The sequence below is a fragment of the Cajanus cajan genome, chromosome 7, assembly GCF_000230855.2.
Source record: "Cajanus cajan strain Asha chromosome 7, NIPB_CcT2T_4, whole genome shotgun sequence".
In the NCBI taxonomy this organism is placed as follows: domain Eukaryota; kingdom Viridiplantae; phylum Streptophyta; class Magnoliopsida; order Fabales; family Fabaceae; genus Cajanus; species Cajanus cajan.
The window spans coordinates 4258075-4283038 of record NC_138523.1 but is presented as its reverse complement, the minus strand read 5'-3'; the positions used below and the strand labels follow the sequence as shown (position 1 = coordinate 4283038).

General features: G+C 31.1%; 1 protein-coding gene across 1 annotated transcript; it reads left to right on the top strand.

Annotated features, from left to right (window-relative positions):
- Positions 1-579: 579 nt before the first annotated feature.
- On the top strand, positions 580-14952 carry LOC109806657 (exocyst complex component EXO70A1). The gene is made up of 12 exons (XM_020369133.3): positions 580-902; positions 1202-1297; positions 2902-3107; positions 3795-4049; positions 7805-7943; positions 8069-8281; positions 8727-8932; positions 11201-11392; positions 11495-11594; positions 12968-13077; positions 13173-13319; positions 14509-14952. The coding sequence occupies exons 1-12, from the start codon at positions 741-743 to the stop codon at positions 14624-14626; spliced, it is 1944 nt and encodes a 647-aa protein (XP_020224722.2). The 5' UTR covers positions 580-740; the 3' UTR covers positions 14627-14952.
- The last annotated feature ends 10012 nt before the right edge of the window (positions 14953-24964 follow it).

The window sequence follows — 24964 nt, the reverse complement described above, 5'->3', positions numbered from 1 at the left end:
GAATCCTTTACCACAAGGTCCAAAACCTTTGTTTCTTTTAGAACCGGTCCGAAACCTCTTGTTAGCGACTATATCTTATTTTGATGTAGCGACAAAATAATTTTCCTTTGGTTAAGACGTGATCCCCCTTTTAGTGTATAAATTAAATACCAATATTAACTTCAATCAACACTTGTGATTTAATATACATAGGGAATTCAGCGAGTTATCATACAAATTAGCTTGAACCGTCCCTAACAATATAATATATAATATATTAATTAAAGAATAATTAATAAAATAATTTTACATTATCTTTTAATTACAAACTAACATATACGATTTTATAAAAAATTATAATCTATATATCTATTTAATTTAATTTAAAAATGAGATTTAAAAATATTTATAATTTTTTTTATTCGTTATTGGAGAATCTAGCACTAATAACGGTGACTAATCTCCTCTCTATATTAAAGGCACTTTAAAGAGTGAGATAGCTGATTCCAAGATTTAACATATTTATAATTAATTCATGACGTAAGTTTTTCTACATTACCACGAAATGATTCAAAATTGAAAAGGGTAAAAACCGACAAGCGGGACACGAGGCATGAGACGTTACCGAGTCGGAAAGTGTATAGCAGACAGCGTGGAAAACTGGTGACAGCAGTCTTCGCAAGTGACGTGTTTGCAGCTAGCTGTGTTCATAGCATAACCACAGAACCCAAATCACAAACAGAGCAACACAGAACAAAGAGATGGGAATCGCTGTTGCGAGTAGCGATTTACTGAGTCAGAAAGCTTCAGCCATGAGAGACTCTCTGGAGAAAAGCCAAACCATCACACACGACGTCGTTTCGATTCTCGGCTCCTTCGATCACCGCCTCTCCGCCCTCGAAACCGCCATGCGCCCTACCCAGGTCACCGACTCAACTCAAAATCCTTTCTTTTTTTTCCTTTTCGAATTGCGATTGCGGTTCTAGTTCATGGGAATTGCAGTCACAATGTGGTCACGTGTAGTCCAAAATTTTGACTCTGCATCCGAAACCGCAGTACTGTTGTGATTGTAGCATTTTTGCGACGAAACCGAAGGCCCCATTAATTGCTTCGCTTTTAAGGGATATATGGGGTTTTTTTTTTGCTGTTGCACCTTTTTCAAGGCACTCCCACGTGCTGATGAGTTTGTTTTTTTCTTCTTCTTTTGGGTTTGGTTTTACAGATCAGAACGCATTCTATTAGGAAAGCTCACGAGAATATTGATAGGACTTTGAAGACTGCTGAGGCTATATTGGCTCACTTTGATCAATATTATCAGGTTTGTTTTGGTGGGGGTTCTTCACTGGTTGAAATTTTCATGATCTGCTTCACTCGGAATTGATTTTATTTCGGAGTAATTAAAAATTTCTTGTTGTTTGGGTATGTATGATGTATGAGGCTTTAAAATTTGCTTTTATGTGACAATTCCCTGTCATGGTCCTTTTCACGGTGTTTATGTTTTGTTATAATGAAATGCAAGTACTTGTCTATAGATGGTGTTATCTGAAAAAGAAGTTTGACACTGACATTTTATCTAAGAGTTTCTGAAAAAGAAATTGAAATTCCAAGAGAAGTTAGGTAAAGAGGAAGAATAAAACTGAGAAACAAGTGTTCTCAATGGCCTAACACAACCCTCCTCTTTCATTTGAACTTAGAACCGGTTTAGTGAAGGTTAGCTGAAAAGCAAATATAGAATGAATATATTAATTGTAATACATTCCATAATACATGATACTGCGAACCTAGACACGTAATTCCAATTGCAGGTTAATATACCTTTTTAACATTAGTTGAAAGAATTTTTTTTTGAACCCTTTTCTTTTTTAAGTCCATCTAATTTTACGGGAAATGTCCTGCCACAGCTAGAGCCTCTTTTAATGCCTTGTAACAAATTTTTAATTAGGTGGAAAATGTCTTGAATAAAAATAAAAAAATACCAATCAGATGTTAAGAAACATTATAGTGTTTGTTTTATTCTCATTTTTTTTTAATTTTAAATTTATTTTTATTTTTTATCAATTTGCATGTTTCTGATCATATTGTTGTTTACTCCTTTATATAGTTTTTTATTATTCTTTTAGTCCTGTATAATGCGTTAAAGTTCTGCCTTAGCCCTTAGGTATTATGAAATTAGTTTTTGCTTTATCTTTCTGTTGCTTCTTCTTTACCAACTTAAGGAATTTTCCTTTCATTGTCATATATGTGATACAGATATATCTGAATCTTATGATTTGTTTCCCTATATATGTATATTTATAGGGTGTTGTGCTCCCCTTGATCTTATATACAGGTAGGGGTGTGCATAGTTTGGTTTTTTAAAAAAACCAAACCAAACTGTACCACACTATTTTAATAAAATAAACTGGTTTATAAATTATGTGAACCACTTTAACAAATCAGTTTAAAACTGAATTACTTTAATAAACAAGTTTATAATCGGTTTAAAACCAATTTCATAATCAAATCAATTTTTGAACCGGTTTTAAGAAATAAACTAGTTTTAAATAAATTGTTAATATGTTTTAAGAAATATATGGGGTCAAAGAAATATATGGGTCTGCCAGAGGATCATAATGAACAAAAGAGCATTCGCAAAGCAACAAAATGTAAGAAACTCCTCCTAAGACATCCTCTGAGCAGCGAGAGATAGAGTGAGTGTGAGAGTTCCGTCTCCGAGTCCGAGCGAGCGAGCCATATTGCTATAATCCAAATATATTAGTAAACCAAACCTTTAAAAAAATAGGTTCAGTTTTTTCGTTTTATTTTAAAAAATTAAATCTGGTTCAGTTTTATTATAATTGGTTCTAGTTTTTTTAAAATGGTTCGGTCTAGTTTTAAATTCAGTTCAGTTTTTTTAATTTTTTTGAACACCCCTATATACAGGCAGAAGCCAAAATAGTTAAAGGACCACATGAAGATGTGAAGAACTATCTTGAAGCAATTGATCAGCTGAGAAGAAACATTAGATTTTTTGGCAATAAGAAGGGTTTTAAGAGTGATGATAGTATTGTCATCCATGCCAATAATTTGATATCCGAAGCTATTTCTAAGCTAGAAGATGAGTTTGAGCGGCTATTATCATCTTACAGGTTTGTATTTCTTTGCTTAATGTTGTTGATCTTTTGAAGTGTTCAACCAAAATTTTATTTTCTTGCATAAACATAATCACCATTGATAATTCTTTGTCTCAAGTAAATGACATTTCATTAGATAAATCAGTCTTTAATACAAAATTGAAGCAGAAGTCTGGTATCAGTCAAGTCTTGCTGCTAACATACAAGACTTTTTTTTCTGATCATTATATTTTTATATATAATATGAATTTGGTTTATAAACAAGCCCAATGACACTATGGTCCATGTAGGTGACCTCATCTACTGGGATAGGCTACTGTTTTTGTTGTATAATATGAATAGTATTTATGATTTGAAATAAATTTAATCCATTTTCAAGTTTATGTTGATGTTTCCCTCTTGTATCATCCTTATGGTTATTATACTTGAAAGGGTCTTGTATTTTTGTTGTAGTAGGTCTTTTGCGTTATAACTTTCAAAGGATTAGTTTGTCCATGATTCTAGGGGTGGTAACAACTTGATGGTGTCCTTGATATTATTAATCTTTGAAATATCTTCAAATTATGTAGGAAAATGGTTTACTTGGTATAGAAGCATAATGGTATTCTTGAGGAGCCTTTGACATTCTGCCTAACATTTTTTTTAATGGTGAAAAATATATTTATGTAATTTTGCACTATCTCTTGATCTGAGTAATTACAGTAAACCTGTTGAACCTGAGCGCCTCTTTGGTTGTCTTCCAAACTCAATGCGGCCTTCATCACCAGGTCATGATGGTGATCCTAATGGAAAGAATCATTCTCCTAATCTCCATTCGGAGGCACATAAAAATAGTGCTGATGCTGTTTTATACACACCTCCTGTTCTTATACCACCAAGAATTTTGCCATTGCTCAATGATTTAACCAAGCAAATGGTTCAAGCTGGTCACCAACAACAGTTGCTTAAAATATACAGGTAGAGCTCCTTCTTTTGAGTGTTTTATTGTAAAAGGAAAAGGAAATTGCCTTGCTTCCTCTATATATGCATATTTCATAAGCACCTTGAACTGAAAAGTATATTTTCTTTTAAAGCTTTTTATTGAAGTGTAGAAAAAAATTAAGGAGATTTTTGTGAGTGAAGCTTCGACCTTGATTTAACTTGGAATTGATTCTAGGTGATTGATTGACAACTCAATTGTACAATATAGATATAGACACATTTGACATCTATTGGGCAAGTTTGTCAATCTCGAGAGTTTACATAATCTTGTAGAGGCTCCGTAAACTCGAATCGTAAACTTGTAAGAGTTTACCTAATATAAAAAATATGTTAAAATACTTATAAATAGCATAATAATTAATATTTTAACTTCATATTAAGGTAAAATATTGCAACAATAAAGTAACAAATTTTAGTGGCAAATACATAATTTTGCACAAGACACAACTCACAATTTCTTAAAAATAAAATGATAGTAAATAAAAAACTAAAAAAAGACTAATATCTTCAAATCAAGTCTAAAAAATATTAACTACTACATGTGTAGTATATTTCTGGACTGGATAAAAAAAATGGGACACGAGAAAAATAAACGGAAGAAGGAAGGGAAGGGGAAAAAAAGAACCTTCACTACAAAGAATGAACAACCCTAGTGCAAAGAGAATGTGGAGGAGAGAACCTGAATGCACGTCTTGAAGGAGAGAACTAGAGCGCATAGCGCGAATGAGAAAATCAGCATGCATGGCAAAGAGGAGAGAACCAGAACGCACAATGATGCGGAGGAGAGAACTAGAACGCATGACGCAAAGAGGGAGAACGAGAGTCGCACGACACATAGAGCAGGAAAAATACTTTGTTTTAGGAAAATCCTAAGTTAAACATGTGTTTTAGGGGGTTTTGTGAGTGAAGTCCGTAATCTTGTAATATCGAATTAAACTCACAAGATTACTTGAGATTGCACAAGATTGCTTGAGATTACTTGAGATTACTCAAAAGCGAGATTACTAACGAGTTATACAGGTATGACCGACCAATCTTGTAATCTTGTACGAGTTTACGAGTTATTACTCGAGATTGATAACCATGCTCTTGGGTCTAACTTACCACGGTGAGGACTATGAGAATGAATAAGTGCAACACACCCAAGTACACGACATGGGAGACTTAATAGTAGGGGAAAAGACGAGAAAAATGACACGTGTTCAACTAGACTAATACCCTGTAAGGCACGAGTGGGTAACCTGTTAATGAAATAAGTGACAGGAAAACTTCTCGGTAGACATTAAGGACAAACATTTGAAAAAGTAGAGCTCTGGGAACCTCAAGTAGGTGATGAATTTTCTTTTTGCAACCCCATTTTGTTGGGGAGTATTAACACTGGTTAATTCATGGATAATGACCTGTTAGGTAACAAATTTAGAAAATTCAAGATTAACATATTCGGTTCCATTGTTTAATTGAATTCTTTTGATAGACTTACCAAACTGATTTTTGATAAGACGAAAAAACTTGACAAATATTTGACAACCCTCATATTTGAGCTTCATATGGCAAGTTCATGACAGATGGGTATAATCATCAATGAAAGTTACGAACCATCTGGCCCTAGAAACAGATTCCACAATAGTCCCATACATCAGAATGGACAAGATCAAATGAGAAACACTTTTATTATTACTAGGCAAAAAGGATGCATGACAGTGCTTAGAAACATGACAAATATCACAATTAAAAGACTCGACAGTCTCTTTTGTAAACAAATGTGGAAATAGAGATTTAAGTAAACCAAATGGAGGATGTCCTAGATGCTTGTGATGAAGCCAAACTTGTGAAGCAACCCAAGTGTTTGAGGTTGCTTGGTGACTAGAAGACATCTCATTTTTTCTCATATTGTCATTTGTTTTATGTTGCAAAAAGTACAACCCATGTTTCTCTTTAGCAAATAAAAATTGTCTTCCGAGAGGCACAATGAGAATTAAAAAAAGTTACAGAGCAATTTTAAATCTCAAGTACGCTGATGTATAGAATGAGATTCTTGGCTAATTTAGGGACATGAAGAACATTGTGTAATGATAGAGATGATTTAAGTTGGATGCTGCAAGATCCATCAACTGGAACACGATATCCATTAGCAACCGTAATAAGTTGTTTGTTAGGTTCTCTGATGTATGTTGTAAAGTGTGTAGGGGACAGGTCATGTAGCTCTAGAATCAAGAACCCATATGCTTTGGGAAATAGCACTAGAAATTTTAAAGGAACTCTTACCCTTCATGGTCAACACCCAAGAACCTGATGACTTACACAAGAAATCAAGGAGGGTTTTGAAACGATTTACTTCCTCCAATGAAGGATAAAATATTCTGGTGAACAGTACCACACGACCATTGTATGGTGAATAGTACACTGAAGCAGTGATCCATGCACAATACTTGATGAACAGTACCATGTGGAAAGTCCACAATGAACAGTGACATATGAACAGTACACAATGCACGGACAACTTTTTTTATTTGCACCTCCTGGTCTGACAACTGTCAGTCCTATAGGCTATTACTGTGAAGAACAATATGCCAATATTGAGCAGCACAAAAATACACCAGTATAGAGCAATGGAAATAGAATTCCCAAGATCAAGAGCTCTAATGCCAAGTTGAAAAAAAGGAAATTGTATATTAATTGTGTATTTTGTACATTCCCTAATCTCCCTATTTATATAGTAAATGACTATGCTTAAATAAGGAAACAAAATAAAGAAGTAGGGAAACAAATATCTAAAGATATTTAGAGATATTCTAGATCTTCTAAATATCTATGATATTTACAACAATAAGGATAAGAATTCTCTTTTTTATTTTCCCCAGTTTCACTCGATTATCTGAGGAGTTGAGATGTTTGTTGAAGCATCTGCCGGCCTCCTTGTGTTTTTACAGTTGTAATTAACTGCTGAGAATAATTATGAAAAACTTTGTTCTTATCTATTATTTCTTAAACCAGAGGTTTGGGAACTTTCCAAATCCATGGTAAAATTGTCCATGACAGGATCAAATTGTGTTCTGGTTTCCTTAGGAAATGTTGTGGACATCATTTCTACCAATACTCAGCAGCTGGCTGGGCACTGATATGACATTAGGGTGAATAGCCAAGATTGGACTCCTGAGGGAAAAATAAAAAAGGAGTAAAATGATTTCAGATTTGCAACATGGACTAAAAAATTCAATTTTTTGGTTGATTAATTCTATGGAACCAGCAATAGGTAAGCCGTTCCCAATTTTACTGGCAGCCAAAGCCAACTGTAGGACTGTTAGAGACTTGACTCTGACTTGGAAAAAAATTCATCCGAGACTTGTTGAGAATAATCCTCAGAAACTTGTTTTCTTTTTGTTAGAATCTGTCTTCTGATACATCCTTACTGGTGCTTCATTCAGGTTGCAGCTGTCAGTAACTTGGTGCATTTCTGGGTAGTTTGTGTATCAATCAAAGAAGAGTTTATGCATAGACTATGAATTCTAAATAATTTGGTAGTATATCTACTTATATTTCAGCACGAGACATATATAATGCATACACAAAATCATACATGTTCCCCTGCATATTGTTATCTGTGTAATTATTTTTTTATGTCCACATGCTAATGCATATTTTAAACCTCCTATCACCTGTCTGAAGTGTATTAAATGTTATACTATTGCTATAATTATGAATTTATGATTATAAGCGTCTTTATTGTTCAGAGATACCCGTTCTAATGTATTGGAAGAAAGTCTGCAAAAGCTTGGAGTTGAGAAACTCAGCAAAGATGATGTTCAAAAGCTACAATGGGAGGTTTTAGAAGCCAAAATTGGAAACTGGATTCATTTCATGCGTATTGCTGTAAGACCATTGTAAAATTTATTTATATATATTATCTTTATATAGTTCAATTATGACCATTGTAAAATTTGTTTATATATATTATCCTTATATAGTTGTTCAATTATGCAATTATACTTGAACAGGTCAAATTGTTGTTTGCTGGTGAACGGAAAGTCTGTGATCAGATATTTGAAGGATTTGACACACTTAGTGATCAGTGTTTTGCTGAAGTAACTATAAACAGCATTTCCATGCTGCTTAGTTTTGGAGAAGCAATTGCCAAAAGCAAGAGGTCACCTGAAAAGTTATTTGTACTTTTGGACATGTATGAAATATTGCAAGAGATCCATTCAGAGGTATTAGCTTTTAACATCCAAATGGTTAAGTCTTGCTGCTACTTTCAGTCCACTGTGAAAGTTTCATAAATCTTATAGGGTTAATAATAAAAGATGTCATATCCCACAATGCCATCCACCATATTTCCATGGCAGATTTTTGGCTTGTGGCCATAATCTGCCATCAATAACACTGATCAATCAAAGGCAAAGCATTATACTTTTTTCATTAAACTGGGTTCTTGCTAGTTTTTACTCCTAACAATTTTTATATTCGACCTGTGATAGAATTTCACATTAGCCATGACAGTAATTATGTGACTAGTCCAAGATGTCTGATATATTATGTGTTCATGGTCATGCAGTGTAGGGTTTTGTTGCTGCTTTGCATGCGGTTAATAAGAAATAGGAGGCATATTTTGAGAGTTGTAATTTATTATCATCTTTTGCTCTGGACAATTTGCAGATTGATATGCTCTTTAAAGGCAGAGCTTGCACCAAAATAAGAGAAGCTGTAACGGGTTTGACAAAACAGCTTGCACAAACAGCCCAGGAGACCTTTGGAGATTTTGAAGAAGCAGTTGAGAAAGATGCTACCAAGACTGCAGTGACTGATGGAACTGTTCATCCTTTGACAAGCTATGTGATTAACTATGTGAAGTTTTTATTTGAGTAAGTTCATCTTCGCTGTATTCTGCTTCAAATTCTCGACTCCACTCATTAAATTATGTGTAGCATTTTATATTGTTTTCACTGGTGCCAAAGCTGTATCTTTATTTATCTAGGATGCGTGGGTATTTTTTTCTTTGGTTTTCTTAATTTTTTTAATAGGTACAGCTTCTTTCTTTAATTTCTTCTGCCAATTATCTTAACCTGTTTGTATTTTTTAGTTTAGAAGATATATTAAAAATTAGTCATGGACTTTTCTACCTAGCCTAAACTAGTAGATGACCAAAGACAAATACCATTGTTAAAATAATTGTGCAGCTTTATAAAAGCTGTTTTTGGCCCTATCTATCTCAAGGTTAAGGTCTTTAGGCCGTAGCCTTGCTTTTGCTGACAATTGTACTTGTTCTGATCCTTTTTGTATATAAATATCAATATCATATACCAGCTGAGAGCAATCTCTCTCTAAATGTTTTTTGCCAAACATCAAATTTCAAGTGTCCGCACAATGGGGCTTTTCTTAGAGCATCTCCAATGCTTAGTTGCTTAAGTGAATTTCTTAGTTTTTTTTAGTGGACCCCATTATTCCATGTAAGATTTAGGAATTTTTACAAAATATTGCTCCAATGGTAAATTTCTTATTTAAGTTCTTAACTTAACTATGGAACCTATAATTAATATCTTTTTCCTCTATTCCAATGCAGTCTCTCCTCCATCAATTGTCATCCTACAGTAAAATTATATTTTTTATTCCTTTTGTCAGTTAAGACACTGCTGCTTAATTAAGCGACATAGCTTACATGTGGCAGCCACTTGACATACTCCAATGTTGAGAATTGAGAAATACTGTTGCTTAATGTTTAAGAACTCCAATAAGATCTGACGCTGGAGATGCTCTTATGCCCCTAGATCTTTGGGGAAAAGAAAATTCATATTCCTTATTAAACATAAAATCAATCATTCATGTGCCTTCACCCAAAAGCTTAATCTTTTGACGAAGTTGGTTCATGACATGGTTTTAGAACGTCTATGAGCCATTTATTCTAGAGTTTGATTGTTTTTACCTCTATTCAAAATAAAAGTTAAATTTAAGCACCAGGTACAGAGTTCATGTGTGTTGTCCATGCTTCAAAATAGACACTTGTGTAATGGTGTGTTAGATATAAAATCATTCCTCCCTTCGGTAGCATCAATGTCCTCTTCCTTTTTTGTTAGATGCTTAGATATTTTCGGGCTTAAAAGCTATTCATATATCAGTATACCAATCCGGTAAATTCTTGGCATTGATTTTCATGGAGATTATGGATCCAGAAAATTCACAGAATTTAGTTTCATGGACATCAATACTTTATAGTGGAAATGGAAGAGAGCAATAATGCCCATTTTGGGGCTTAAGGGTTGACAAAGTCTTGGTATGACGTGGAAACCCTGGGAGTGATGTATCAGCTTCAGACACTAACAGAACGAGTGTTTTGGAGTGCATGAGGGCGTTGATAGTCTCCAGTAATTGCCCTCAAAGTGACTTCTGATCAGAGACTTCTGACACAGAAGATACCCTCACTTTGATGGTTGAGGGTGTTGACTCCAAGTGTCCAACCTTGTCAGTGGCTGCCTGACTGACACAAACTAGGGTTTTCAGCCCCATGACCTCATGGGAGTTGGTTCATGACTCAAACTATTTTTCCAGGAAACTAATATACTTGGGCTAGAGAAAAATAAAAATCTGGAAATGTAAAAGTGACGTGCTTTTGTAGTTGGTTTAGGTTTGGAGAAAATTTTAGTTTGCATGTGCAAGAAAGATGATTCCCAGAACGTGTCATTATTCATTTATAAGTCTTCTAAAAAGAATATGCAGGGAGCTGCTGAATTTTGCATCAGATTTCCCTATGCCTATAAGATTAATTGTGACTGCAAAGGGTCCTGTGCTGTAGCATGCCTGTACTTTCACAAATTTGTGGTCTTCAACTTTGTCAGAAGATCTTACCGAATAATCCTATTGATTATTCTGCTGTGCTAAATTGAAAATTCCAACACTTTGAACTGAGTTTTTTTTATTTTTCATACCTATTAATGTTTCAAATGAAGGAATTGGGAAGTCCCATGCTTTAATTCTAAATTAAGTGAAATTACTTATCAACCATTCATTTTCTCACTTTATGCAAGGATAATGCTTAAAACTCGTGTGTTAATTTTTTTTAGTTTGTAAAATATGCCTCTATATACATTTGAGATCTTGATTTGTTTACCATTAAAAAATTCACTAAATATTTGCAGCTATCGCTCTACCTTAAACCAACTTTTCCAAGGAATTGAAGGTGAAGGCTCACAGCTAGCGTTAGTGACATTGCGAATATTGCAAGCTCTTCAAATCAATTTAGATGGAAAATCAAAGCAATATAGAGACCCTGCTTTGACACACTTATTTCTCATGAACAATATTCATTATATTGTCAGATCAGTTCGGAGGTATCCACATATCTTGGTTTTAATTTCGCTGAACACATGAGAATTTTACTGCATTCTCTTTTGGTTCAAAGTTATTGATTTCCTAATCTTCTTCTATTTTAGGTCTGAAGCAAAGGATTTGTTGGGAGACGATTGGATTCAACGGCATAGGAAGGTTGTGCAGCAGCATGCCAATCAATACAAAAGAATCGCTTGGGCAAAGGTGGTTTCCAATTGATTTAGTTGACCACTATATGTGTTGCAGGTTTCTTGGATGTTATTTCAGTGTATTGGTAGATTTGAATTATTAATAAAGATAGATGTTTGTGGTTCATCTTTTAGTTGATCGAGTTAAAATTGCCTAGTGTTTGGTTCCATGTGAAGTGAGCTTAATGGATTTTGTTGCATAATTTCTTTTAGTTCACTTTTAGGAAATCTGGTACTATACTTTGAATTATGAATGTATGAGGGAAATAGAAAAATACATCAAGAATTCTTCTAGCTTAATCTTTCTTTATATAACCTTTATATTGCTTGAAATAGAGTAAATCCCTGAAATGGTCCTGCAAACATTAGGTGTTACCATATTAGTCTTCCAAAGGTTTTTAAATGTTTTTGTCAACAAATTTGTCCTTCGTGAGAACAAATTTGGTAACATTTTAGATATTTTAAGGGACTAACTTGGTGACAAAAATCTTTAGAAGAATGAAGTGGTGACATCGTAATCATTGAAGAATTAACTTAGAAGTTTACTCTTTTGAATGTTACTTATTGGCTTCATCATCTTAGAAGGTAGTGACATTTATGATTTCTGTTTAAAAAACTACGGAAATTTGTAGTTATGGCTTGGAATCTGAGTACCCATCTAGTTTAGGAAAGAATAAAGTAAATCACACCTTGTATAGTAACCAGAGAACAAAAAACTTCGAGCACAGAGAAATTCAAAATTAAATACTTGTTTTTTTGTTGAAAATTGAAATTAGAGACAAAGGATAGAGGTAAGATCTCATCAAAAGAGATAAGGGTGTTAGAGGAAGCAGTAGTCTTCCATTTGCTATGTATGGATGATGCAAGTTTGTTTTCAGAAGAGAATAGAGATAGTCTAATTTGTGCTTATATCTTTATATAATTCATTGATGTTGTATTCTGGTTTAAATTTAAAAAACAAATTGTGAAGGGTGGCTTGACCAGGTTGAGTGTTGATATTAGAGTCTTTCTTCTAGCTTGTAAGGCATGGTTGTGTGACCCTTGCTTGGCTTCTTAATTTGGTATTACATTCCGAGATCCTGTGATTCTTTAAATTTCTAAGTGATAAATTGAAGGGTGCCTCCTTTTGTATAAGGAGTCAAACTTGTTGTATTAGGAGCCAAATCACACTCATAAATTTGTTTATTTACTAGTGTCCTACCTTTTTCAAAAGACAAAAGTTGATTGTGTATTTATAATATTATATAGTCAGATCCATTCTGTTCATCTTTTATATCAATTTTGACCTTTATGCACGTGACCTAAGCAGTGTTACCCCATCCTCCATTTATTTGGCAACTCTTTTAGGGGTACTGTACCATTTCTGAATTTTTATCTTCCCATCGGCAGATTCTTCAGTCCCTCTCTATTCAGGGCCTCATCTCCTCAGGTGGTGGTAGTAGCACTGCTGGTGCTGATGGGAGCAGTAGTGGCGCTTCAAGAGCAATTGTTAAAGACAGGTAGCTTTCTTTTGCTTCTTTGTGGACTTTATTTCCAATATAGCATTTGTCCTCTTTCTGAATCTTTTGACATGTCAATATGACCATGTTCTCAGGTTTAAGACATTTAATACTATGTTTGAGGAACTTCATCAGAAACAATCTCAGTGGACAGTACCAGACACAGAGTTGCGAGAGTCTCTTATTCTTGCAGTTGCTGAAGTCTTGTTGCCTGCCTATAGATCATTTGTGAAACGATTTGGGTATGTATTCTCCTCTTAACTAACTGTTTGAATTCTAGTAACACGTCGTCTAACATACTCTTTCTAACACACTCAAATCTCAATTATGTGCTAAAATTTATTAGAAAGTAGAAGCTACAATATCACGAGAGGTTCATTCATTAAACTGAGTTAGACCCACATAATTTTGTGATTCCCAACGAATTCCATCCAATATTTAAGAGTGTGTTAGAGGATGTTACTAGCATTCCTTTAACTGTTTTATATGAATGCATCATTTACTCGATGTCGGGCAAACTGCATCCCCTCCCCTGGTAAATGCTTAAATTACACTTCTCTTTCCTAGAGATTAATGTGTTATTACTTGGTCCAATTTAGCGTGAACTAGCTTCTTTGGAAAAAAATTTTTCTCTTGTGATTGTAGGCATCAATGGTAGTAGTTTTGAACCCTTATTGTATTAGATTTGGAACTTTAATAAATCAAATTGAGATTTTGGGTGAGGTTCCCAACTTTATGTATTTGTTGGACAACTTCGCTCAATGCCAATTGGTTTTAAGATGAAATCTAATATGGTATCAAAGTCTAGAGTCCATCTTCTTAGTTTGCCTATTTTGGTAGACATTGCTTGGTTCGATAGACATTTGTGGAGGAGGGGTGTTGGAAAGTCCCACATTGCCTGCGTCAATTCTTTGGGTGTGATTTATATATCTGTTGGACAACTTCACTTAATGCCAATTGGTTTTAAGATAAAATTTATCACTTTATATGATAGGGTTGTCTAAAATTTCATTTTTATTTTTTCAAAAATAGTTGCCAAAGATGGTGAAAATTTCAGAGGAAAAATGTTATTGGGAGGCTCATAGTTCTTATTACTACTAAGGGGGCTCATTTACACTAAAATAAACAAAATACATCATATTTCATCTTAAAGCCGAGAAGAGTCTAATTTTTTAAATTAGAGGCGAGGACTGTTATATAAGTATCTTTGAGTGTGTAGTGTATCCTACTCAGTTTATTTTTACTTTGTGGGAACGGAAATGCATGAATGAGAAATAATAACTTTTCCTCCCTCTAGACTAAGTACCTGAATTTTCTGATTTTTTTACTCCTTCAACTACTTTAGGGTTAATTTATTGGCATTCAATGTCTTGTAGTTTTGGTATGAGCTATTATGATATATATTATAATTGAGATCCTTGTGCATCGCAGGCCACTAGTGGAGAATGTAAAGAGTACTCAGAGATACATCAAATACACTGCTGAAGATCTGGAGCGAATCTTGGGTGAATTTTTTGAAGGAAAAAGCATAAATGATTCTAAGAGGTAATCGGGGCTTTGTTGTCATCTGCTTCATGGTATTTAGAGGTTAATAGGGTCTGTATTTTACAATAGCATATATGGACTTTCAATGCCCCTTTTTTTTTAATCTCTTTTGAGGTGCATATATGTAATAAGGGATTGGTGCCCATCAAATTTCAAGCGAGTCCATTCCATTTATCAAATGTTTTGATTAGTGATGCTCGTGACCCCACCTCGGTGAGTTCAAAGTTCATAAAACATTTAAGTATAGGAGGGGTTTTTATGGAAGTAAAGAGTTATTGTATTGGATAGAATAAAAGATATATAAAAAAGATACAAGCTATATTTACAAAAGAGATGAGCATGAAGCTACAATTGGAATAGGATCTGTTGTGATGTTGGGCAAGAAGTGTTGTCTCGGTGGCGTGTGTTGTGTTTATCACGAACTCAGGAAAATTACGGTGGTGACACCTATAAGAACTGGATGGCAAAATTGGTGTTTGTGTAAAGTGATTGCAAGAATAGAAATAGTTATTTGAATTCCTTTGTATGTTTCTGCTTAGTGTGGTACATTCGAGCTTAATGATACATGTGTTGGGTAAGACATAATCGTTGTAGAAGTGTCAAAGTTGGGGAAAATGTTACTGAAGTGTAGAATTTGTACTAGGTCATGGTGACCTCCATAGGAAGTAACACCAACTTGTGAGTTAAGGACTTGATCTAGGTTGTGATAACCTACCTCCACATCAGTCGTTCCTAAGTTGCCTAACCTCATTTTAACGAATAATTAGATGAGATAATCATTCAAATAAAAAAAATAAAAGAAAGTTCGGTGCTCTATGTTTCTCTATTATAATTGAAGCTGTCAAGTTTTATTCTTTTATTAATTAAATTCAACTAAATTTTTATGTTCCGAGTCCATAATTTATAGGTATCTAACATATTGATATCTAACGATTTTTTGTAAAGTGCTGACGAAGGGTATAACTTGTCCAAATCTTTCTATTTTTCAATTTGATCGACCCATTCATTTGTAGAGCTACTTACTTGGTTGTAGACATTTTTGTAATACCTCTAACAGAGGGACAAATAGACCATGGGTGGTAGTCTCGTTTATAGGTTTAAATCAATACGTTCTAAGAAGAAATATTTGAATCTCATCAATTAGATTATTTTTTCGAGAAAATATGAGACGTGAATATCATTTAAGTAAAACAATTTATTTCTTGATAAAAATAATAAAAAACATGAATGGTGATTTAATTGATTGATGATAGATGACCTATGTTGATCTTATAGGTTGTGCGTTTTGATAGATGATATTATGACATTGGTTATTAATCACATACATTTAAAAATTCTAGTTGTATGGTTTTAGAAAGCCAAATATTTAACTAATGGGTTCTATATATATATATATATATATATATATATATATATATATATATATATATATATATTTTAATTTAAGCTATGGACTTGATATGGGATTTATGATTTGGTATCCTTTATCCAAAGAAATGTTTCATATGCATCTTTTTTATTTAGTAATTAACAATAATAATTAATATAGTTAGGGTAGATGGTGTCACATTTTTCATCAATCATACTTGTTTGTGATTTATTTAATACAACTTTTACACAAACAAGAGTTGACATCCTTGCTGATTAGCCGCATAAGAAGGAACAAAGTTTGTGCATTTTCTTCAAGAATTCGTCATTTTTTTCAAGGTACGAATGTTTATGTAATTTCAATTGAATGTGTTGATGATTAATGTTACATTGTTACTGGAAATCACTTTTCGTAACAAACATATACTATTTTTTGAAAATAGACAAATTATTTCATAAAATAATTTTTAAAACTGTTATTCTTTTAAAATATAGTTTCAAAAATTACTTTTTGAAATAATATATCTTTATTTTGACAAGTCATTTTCAAAAGAGAAGATGCGGATGAGTAGAAGGGTAAAAGAATATTTGAGGGAAAAAAAAATGAATTTCAGAGAGGACATTTAAGTAATTTTATATACTAGAGAAGTGAATGAGAAATGTACCTAATAAACAAGGAAGATGTAAATAACCAAAGGCAACATTATTTTGTCAGATTTTTTTTATACCCTTTTTGGTATTATTTCTTTTTCTCATGGTATTAAAATACATATTATGAAATTGAAAAGTCTGTTTGGTTGTTAGGATAAGATATGATACATATTATAATAAGTTGTTTGTTAAAAATTTTTATCTTAAAAAGAAATGAATAAATTAATATCGTTGGAAACATGTTATTTATATTTTAAATATTTAGATTTAATTAATTTTTAATTATTTTAGGATTTTTTTTGTTTTTGTTTTTAGAACAAGATGATATCAATATTTAATTTTTGTATTAAAGTTTTGCTTTATAAATAGGAAGTACATGAAGGAAATTAAAAATTATACTTCTCTTGAAAAGTATCTCTACAAACTATAGTAAAATACAAATATAACATAATTTATGAATATGATATTCTTATTGTATCTCTTATACTCACTATATAGTGTAACTATTACAGTGACGCTGTTGTTTATTATTGTTGTTGTTCTTAGCTCTTTATTTCCCAAGCTAACTAGAATGTTGTGTTACGGAACCCAAAACATTTTAGTCCAGAATTTGAAAATGAGTGGGATGCACTTTATTAACAACCTGCCATGGTGCATCGAATAAGGATTAATACATTGTTTATAATTTGTGGAATCCAATTATTTAGATTTCTTTTACCCTTGCTTTTCATTTTTATGCAATTCAGAAAAGAAAAAAAAATTAAAATGTTTTTTTTTACCTTTTCTGGAAAGCTCTTTCAAAATGATTGTAAAAAATGAAGGCTTAAATAACTTTTTGGTACATGTAAAACAGGAGGGTTTTGATTCTTCCTCTTAAAAAATTATTTTCATTCTTATAATTTTTTTTTCATTTTCATCCTAACGAGAAAAAAGTCAAAAGATTATAAGGAACAAAATAGAAAAACAAGAAAACTATAGAAACCAAAATAGAAAAGGACTAAAATGCAACTAATTAAATTTTAACTAAAATTAAAAAGATTTTTTAAAACAAAATAAATAAAATTAAAAATATCAAAATTAAAATAATTTTATTTTAAAGGGACTAAACTTCATAAAGTTTAAACTTTAATTTGCACCTATACAAAAGTACAACTCTCATTTTGGGGACCATCTGAAAAATTAAACTTTAAACATAATCGTTCATAGAAATTGGTCAATAAAGTTGCAATCACATTCAAGTTATAAAAGATATATAACAAATGGATAACAGAAAAAATAAAACATAAAATATAACATAAATGTTAATTAATAAATAATAACACAAGACATGAAATGAAATGATAATGAGTTTCTTTTTTAACTTAACATAATATATAAAAGATATCAGTAGTGTTATAATGTAATTTTGTTTAGGGTTTAGGGTTATTATAATATATTAATATGTATATTACAATATGATTTGTAACCTCTATTATATTTTCTGTTTGATTTTTCTATTTATTTGTTATATTAATTGTACATTTGTAAGAGTGATTAAGTTTTATATACAGGGTTGACCTTGGGCTTACGATGTAAGGGCGACTGCTCTAGGCCCAATTTCAGAAGGGACCATAATTTTGTATAGCCTTTAACCATTTTAAAAAAAAATATGTTAAACTTTTCCATTTTCCCGTGTTGCAAGTCCAACGCAATTCATAAATAGATAATTCCAATTTTTATCTTTCCAATAAATGTTACTTGTGTCTAACAATATATATATATATATATATATATATATATATAGAGGAGAGGTTATAATTATACCGGTGTAACTTTTACTAAGTATTACACCGTTCAATAATCTTATATTAAATATGAATTTTATAAATCCAACTGTTAGATTAAAAGTTAATATCTCTTAGATCATATATACAAAATTTTATATTAATTTAAGATGATTTGATACTTCATTCTTATAAAAAAAAATTGACTTAATATATTCACTTCAAAATATACTAAAATATGAACACTTTAATTACCTTCAAGTTATTATTCAATTTTAACAAAGTTTGATATATACATATAAAATGATATGAACTTTCAATCTAATGCTTAAATTTACAAAATTTACAATTAATATAAAGTTATTGAGTGGTGTAATACTGAATAAAAGTTACACTGATGTAATTATAACTCTCCTATATATATATATATATATATATATGAGTTAATCACCTATACATTGCTAGTGTAAATTTTTTTTTATACTGACAACCAATTAAATCTCTTTTAATTGTGTCATGTCACTGTTAAAAGTAAATATGTTTATAGTGACATGTCACAACTAAAAGATCTAATTGGTTATCAGTGTAAAAAGTTTTTATACTGACAATGTATAGGTGATTAACTTTATGTATATATATATAATTTTTTTTAAAGCCAGGAAACTAAAAAGTTAAAACTATTATCTGCACTCTAAAATCATAAGTCCATAAGTCATTTTTTGGCCAATTTTGTACTACACTTACGTTACCTTGCGTGACATATGCCCATTTTCAAGTCTTTTTCTACTATGCTGATGCAATGTGGTTGTCACAATTGCCAATGATTCAAAACCTATTGTGTTGGCACGTGAGCGTTTTCTTGAGAGTTCATATTAAGCACTTCATTTTTTTATTTTTATAATTTCCATTACCATGCATTGACTTCCCTATACATTTTTATATAAAATGTTATTTTCATTATACTATAGCACTGCAGCACCATTTTGTATCTGGTTACTTTTGTACTAATAACGTTAATTTTTTTTAATTTTTTTTTTTACGATTAAAACTGTTTAGCATAAGTGTTGGTATTATATGCATCTTGATCCATCATGGGATAACTTATCATGTGTTCACTAGTTTTCAAATTTTAAAAGTATTCTTAGAATATTTCTAACCAAACATATTCTCAAATATTCCTAACAATAACATTTTTAGTTATAAAATTCTTAGGAATGTAATTCTAGAAATAACATATCATCCTCGAACGAGCTTAAATATTTTAGGATTTTATTTATTTATTCGTTTGTTTATTAAATTTTGATACCGGATATGATTTTCTTGTGGAGTATTTTATATATAGTTGCTTTGAAACAATAATTTATCACTAGATCACACAATTCTTGAAGTTTTTTTTTTCTTTTCTAGAAGATAAAATTAAATAAACAAGTCAGTGAAGTTATGAGATTATACTTTACTCGGGTAAATAAAAGAAATTTACTTATTTTTTTAGTCAAAATGCACAAGAAAAATGGATGTAGATATTTAGTTGAGAATCTGTTCAGCTTAAGAGGATTAGTTTAGTGATGGATTAATTAAAATAGTTTTGTAGAAAGTTAAAGATTCAATTTTTACTATCATTGTTTTAAAAAAATGAGAATAATATATTTTTAAAAAATTAAGAATACCCAAATATTTAATTAATGTCCCTGTGGTTAATTTTATATTGATTAATTAAACTATATTTACGGCGTTTAAATTTGACTTTTAGAATTAGTAAACGTGTGAACAAGGATTCAACTTTGACTTCTACTTCTAGGTGAATTGTTATTTTCTTGCATTACTTTAGTATTTGATTTTCTTTTATACGATGTTGCCTAAACAACATTTATCTGAAAATGAAAAAAGAAAAAAGACAAAATGAGAGGAAAAGATATTAAAATTACAATAAGTAGCTTTCATAAATTTACTTAAAAAAATGTAGGATCTCTTCAAAATATTGATCAACCAAATGAAAACTTACATGACGAAAATCCTATAAGTGAGACCGAAGTTAATGATACATGTGATGAGGTGTCAAATATATTTAACATTCAAAATCTTGACATTGAAGAAGAACAATCAAACCCACATTTAGATACTTATGATCTTAGAAATTGGGATAATCTTGATAACAAAGTAAGAGACATTTTAGTTGAAAAGGTGTGGAGAAAAGAAAGACACTAGAAGGAAGAGGGTTGAATATTTTCAATTAAAATCTCAACATTTTTCAAAACAACAAAGTAGTAGTAAGATCTTATGAGAACAAGCAAAGAGTTAAGTAAGAAGAACATATTGTGTTCTTATACTAGTTTGTTTCAACTATTGAGATTATGCCTTATTCTTATTCAACCCAATTGTTGTGCATCGGGGTTACCACACATATACACATGTCTCTACATTGGTGAGATATTGTCAACTTTGGGCCCAAGCTCTCACGATTTTACTTTTAGACATTACCCAAAAGGCCTACGGTTTACCCCCTCCCCTACAGCAGAAATTACGAGTATTATCTGATGGTGGCCCACAAAGCTCACTCACACTCTGAGTGCTTGCCCTCCACCGTTTAGGAAGACTTTCGACACAAGGGATCCCAACCTTGGATTCACCTGCCAACCATCATACCCCTCGAGTCGGTCAACTGATCAAACCATCAGCTCTGATACCACTGTTGTGCACCAAGGGTTACCACACATATACACATGTCTCCACATTGGTGAGATATTGTACGCTTTGGGCCCAAGCCTTCACGATTTTGCTTTTATACATCACCCAAAAGGCCTCTCTACCAATGAAGACAACTTTGTGTATATAAACTCATGTCCATCCTCTTGTTTGAACGATGTGGGACTTTGCTTGCATCCCAACACCAATCAAGTTTCACTATGTTTTACAAAGATACAAGTATTCATTCACAAGCTATTTTTGGCTCAACCTAAGTGTTTTTTAGCTTGTCTCTTCAAGTGACTATCCAAGTATTCTTTGAACTCAAAGCCTTCTTAAGCTTCAATAGCCAAGTATTCGTTTACAAATAATTCTCTTCAAGATTTAACAACTAAATATTCTTTTACAATCAAGCCTCTCTAGACTCAAAGCAATAATACAAAGTTAAAGCTGAAAAAAATAATAATATTATTTCATCTTACTATATATCAAGACGTGATACAACCAATTAAGTACAAAACTTTTTATAGAAAGAATAAAATATAAAAATGTGCTTAAGTCACTTAGTGAGTATCTCTCTATCTGAATCTTCAAACTTCTTTATATAGGTACTTCATGAAGATGATCATTGCAAATCCTTGAGCGTCTTTCACAAGCTTCTTTTGTCTTCATCTTTTGTTCATTGTGAAGAACATTGTTTGTTGGTGCAATAAATGCAAACATTAAATGCCTTTTACCAAGTTTTCACTTCTTATATGATCAAGGAAGCTACTTATCACCTTTTAGGTATCAAAAGAGAGGAACTATGCGTGTGTTAGCTTGGAAACCACTTTCTTTGAGATTTTGCGTATTTTAGGAGATATGTTGGTCCTTTTCTAATAAAAATCATGATTTTTGTTCTTTTTTGAAGTGTGAATATATTGAAGAAGTTTTTTTTATTCCTTTTGATTTATTAAGGAATATCAATAGATAAAGATGCTACGGATATCAATCATCATAAATGATATAAGTGTAAAGCTTTTGCCTTACAAAATAAAGTGCTTCGTATGAGAGAATTAATGACAAAATAATTGATTGTCTCATTACTATTTGTCTTATAACTTGGTCTAAAAAACTTTTCTTTAGAAAATCGTCTATGTTTGTTATCATTAAATTAAACCTAAAGCTTAGGGATCTAATATCGTCTTTTAACTTAACAAAAAGGACTTGCACTACAAAAAAACGGTTATGTAGTGATACACACCCTATAATGACATAATATATGTCATTAAAAAAATACTTTTACCTATACTATAAATACAATATATGTTGATATATTAATTGTTAATTAAAAAATGTAGGTATAGGTTACAGTGACACAATATATGTATATAGTTGAATCTTATTCAAAATTAACACTAAAATTACGTGTGAGTATATGTCAAATAAATTTATACCGACATATATTGTATCTATCATATCACTTGTATATCATTGTATGCAACATTTCTTGTAGTTTTATAAGAGAAATGAGTCTTATTTTCCTTTGCATAACACTTCGAGACATTTCTTGTTGGTTTATTCCAAAAATGTTGACAAAATATACAATTTTTGTTTTAAGTTGTTCAAAATGGATAATAATAAAACTTTGTTAGCAAATGAGGGCTTAAGAGATTAGAAACATATTAACGAGACTTAAAAATCACGAAAAGAAGTTTTGAATAAATGACTAATATGAACACTTGGAATTAATTGAGAGTAAGATTGGATAAAATTTTTTTTTTGATAAAAACTTAAAACAAGATATGATGAAAGAAAAAGAACATTGGAGATAAGTCTTAGTAAGAATATTTTCAATTGTGAAATGCCTTGCTAAGCATAATTTGGCCTTTTGAGAATCTAATGAAAAATTATTTAAAGATAATATTGATAGCTTTTTGGGATTAGTTCAAATGAATGCAGAATTTGATGTAATAATGCAAGATCATGTTAGACACATTCAAAATCATGAAATTCATTATCATTATCTTAGACATAAAATACAAAATGAGTTGATACCTCTTTTGGCCTATAGTGGTAGAAATTTCATCATTAAGATCATTAAAGAGGAAAAATATTTTGACATAATTCTTGATTATACCCCTGATGTGAGTCATCAAGAACAAATGACTCTAATTGTATGATGTGTAAATATGTCAAATAATAATAATAAAAGTAAAAATAAAAATTGAGGAGTATTTTTTATAATTTTTAAAAGTAGATAAATATGGATTGAGACTTTTTAATGGATTACTAGTTATGTTGAAAGTTCTTGATCTTAATGTTAATGATGTGAGGGGTCAAGGTTATAATAATGATTGTAATATGAAAGGAAAACATCAGGGAGTTCAAAAGTGATTTCTCGAATTAAACCCAAAAGCATTATTTATACCTTGTGGTTATCATAATCTTAATCCTACTTTTAGCAATATGGCACATTCTTGTTTTAAAGTCATTTCTTTTTTTGGAGTAGGTTCAACACATATATTCATTATTTTCAAGTTCTACAAAATGATAGAAATTTTTGCTTAATAATGTTCTTGTGTTAACTGTAAAGTCTTTGTCAAATACTCATTGGGAAGTTGATTTAAAGGCATTAAAATTATTAGATTTCAAGGTTCCCAAATTAAATTAGCTGTGTTGGAAATACATAAATCTTGTGATGAAGCTAAGTTAAAAAGCAAAGCAGAAAGCTTGGATTAATGTACTTGAGAATTTTGAATTTTTACTTGGTATGACATCTTGTTATTTATTAATATGGTGAGCAAAAAATTACAATCTAAAACTATGTGCATTAGCACTACCATTAAGCAATTAGCACTACAAGAAAAATGATAAATTGCGACAGACAAATTGCGACGGTTATCTAGAAACCGTCGTCGCTTTGATATTGCGACCCTTCATACGACAGTTTTTCAAAACCGTCGCAAAATTGTTCAACATTGCGACGGTTTATCGTAAACCGTCGCAAAATTTGTTTAACATTGCGACGGTTTATCATAAACTGTCGCAAAATTTGTTTAACATTGCGACGGTTTAGGATAAACCGTCGCAAGTTTAACATTGCGACAGTTAATCATAAACCGTCGCAAATTTAACATTGGGACAGTTAGTCATAAACCGTCGCAAAATTTTCAGCATTTTTTTTATTAGAATTTAAAAGTTTTTTTTTGAAGTATTATGTATATTGTCTTAATGAAATTATATTTTATTAACAATTTTATATATACTTTCTTTAACATGAGGTACACGATTTTTTTTTCTTTATATAATTTCAAAATCGTGACTAGAATATAAATTTATCTTTCAACAAACTTATGAATTTATCTTGTATGTAAGATGTGTTAGAGTATATAAATAAGTATAATTATCATTTTATAACTTAATTTTTGAGTTATCACATCACATATTATTGAATAATTTACAATGTTAAATTTTATAAATTTTATTTTAAATTTCCATCTTTTTAACACTATTAAAAATATAAAAATAAATATGTTAAATTTTATAAAAATCCAGTTTAATTTATTTATGATATAAATATGTTTTTAATATCTAATATATATTTTTAGATGATAATTTATTTTAAAATATATCTTATAATAACAATTCTAAATGGAACATAAATCTTCTGATTTTTCTTATTTTGATTTTTTTAATCAATATATACAATTTTACTATTTTGATTTTTTCAATCAACGTATACAATAAATAAAAAACACAAAAGATAAACATGCATGGTAAAAATTTTATTTTATCAAAAAACTTTTTATTTTAATATATTACATTTATATATGTGAATATTAAGACATATATATATATACATATATATATATATATTATAATTAAACTTTTTTAAA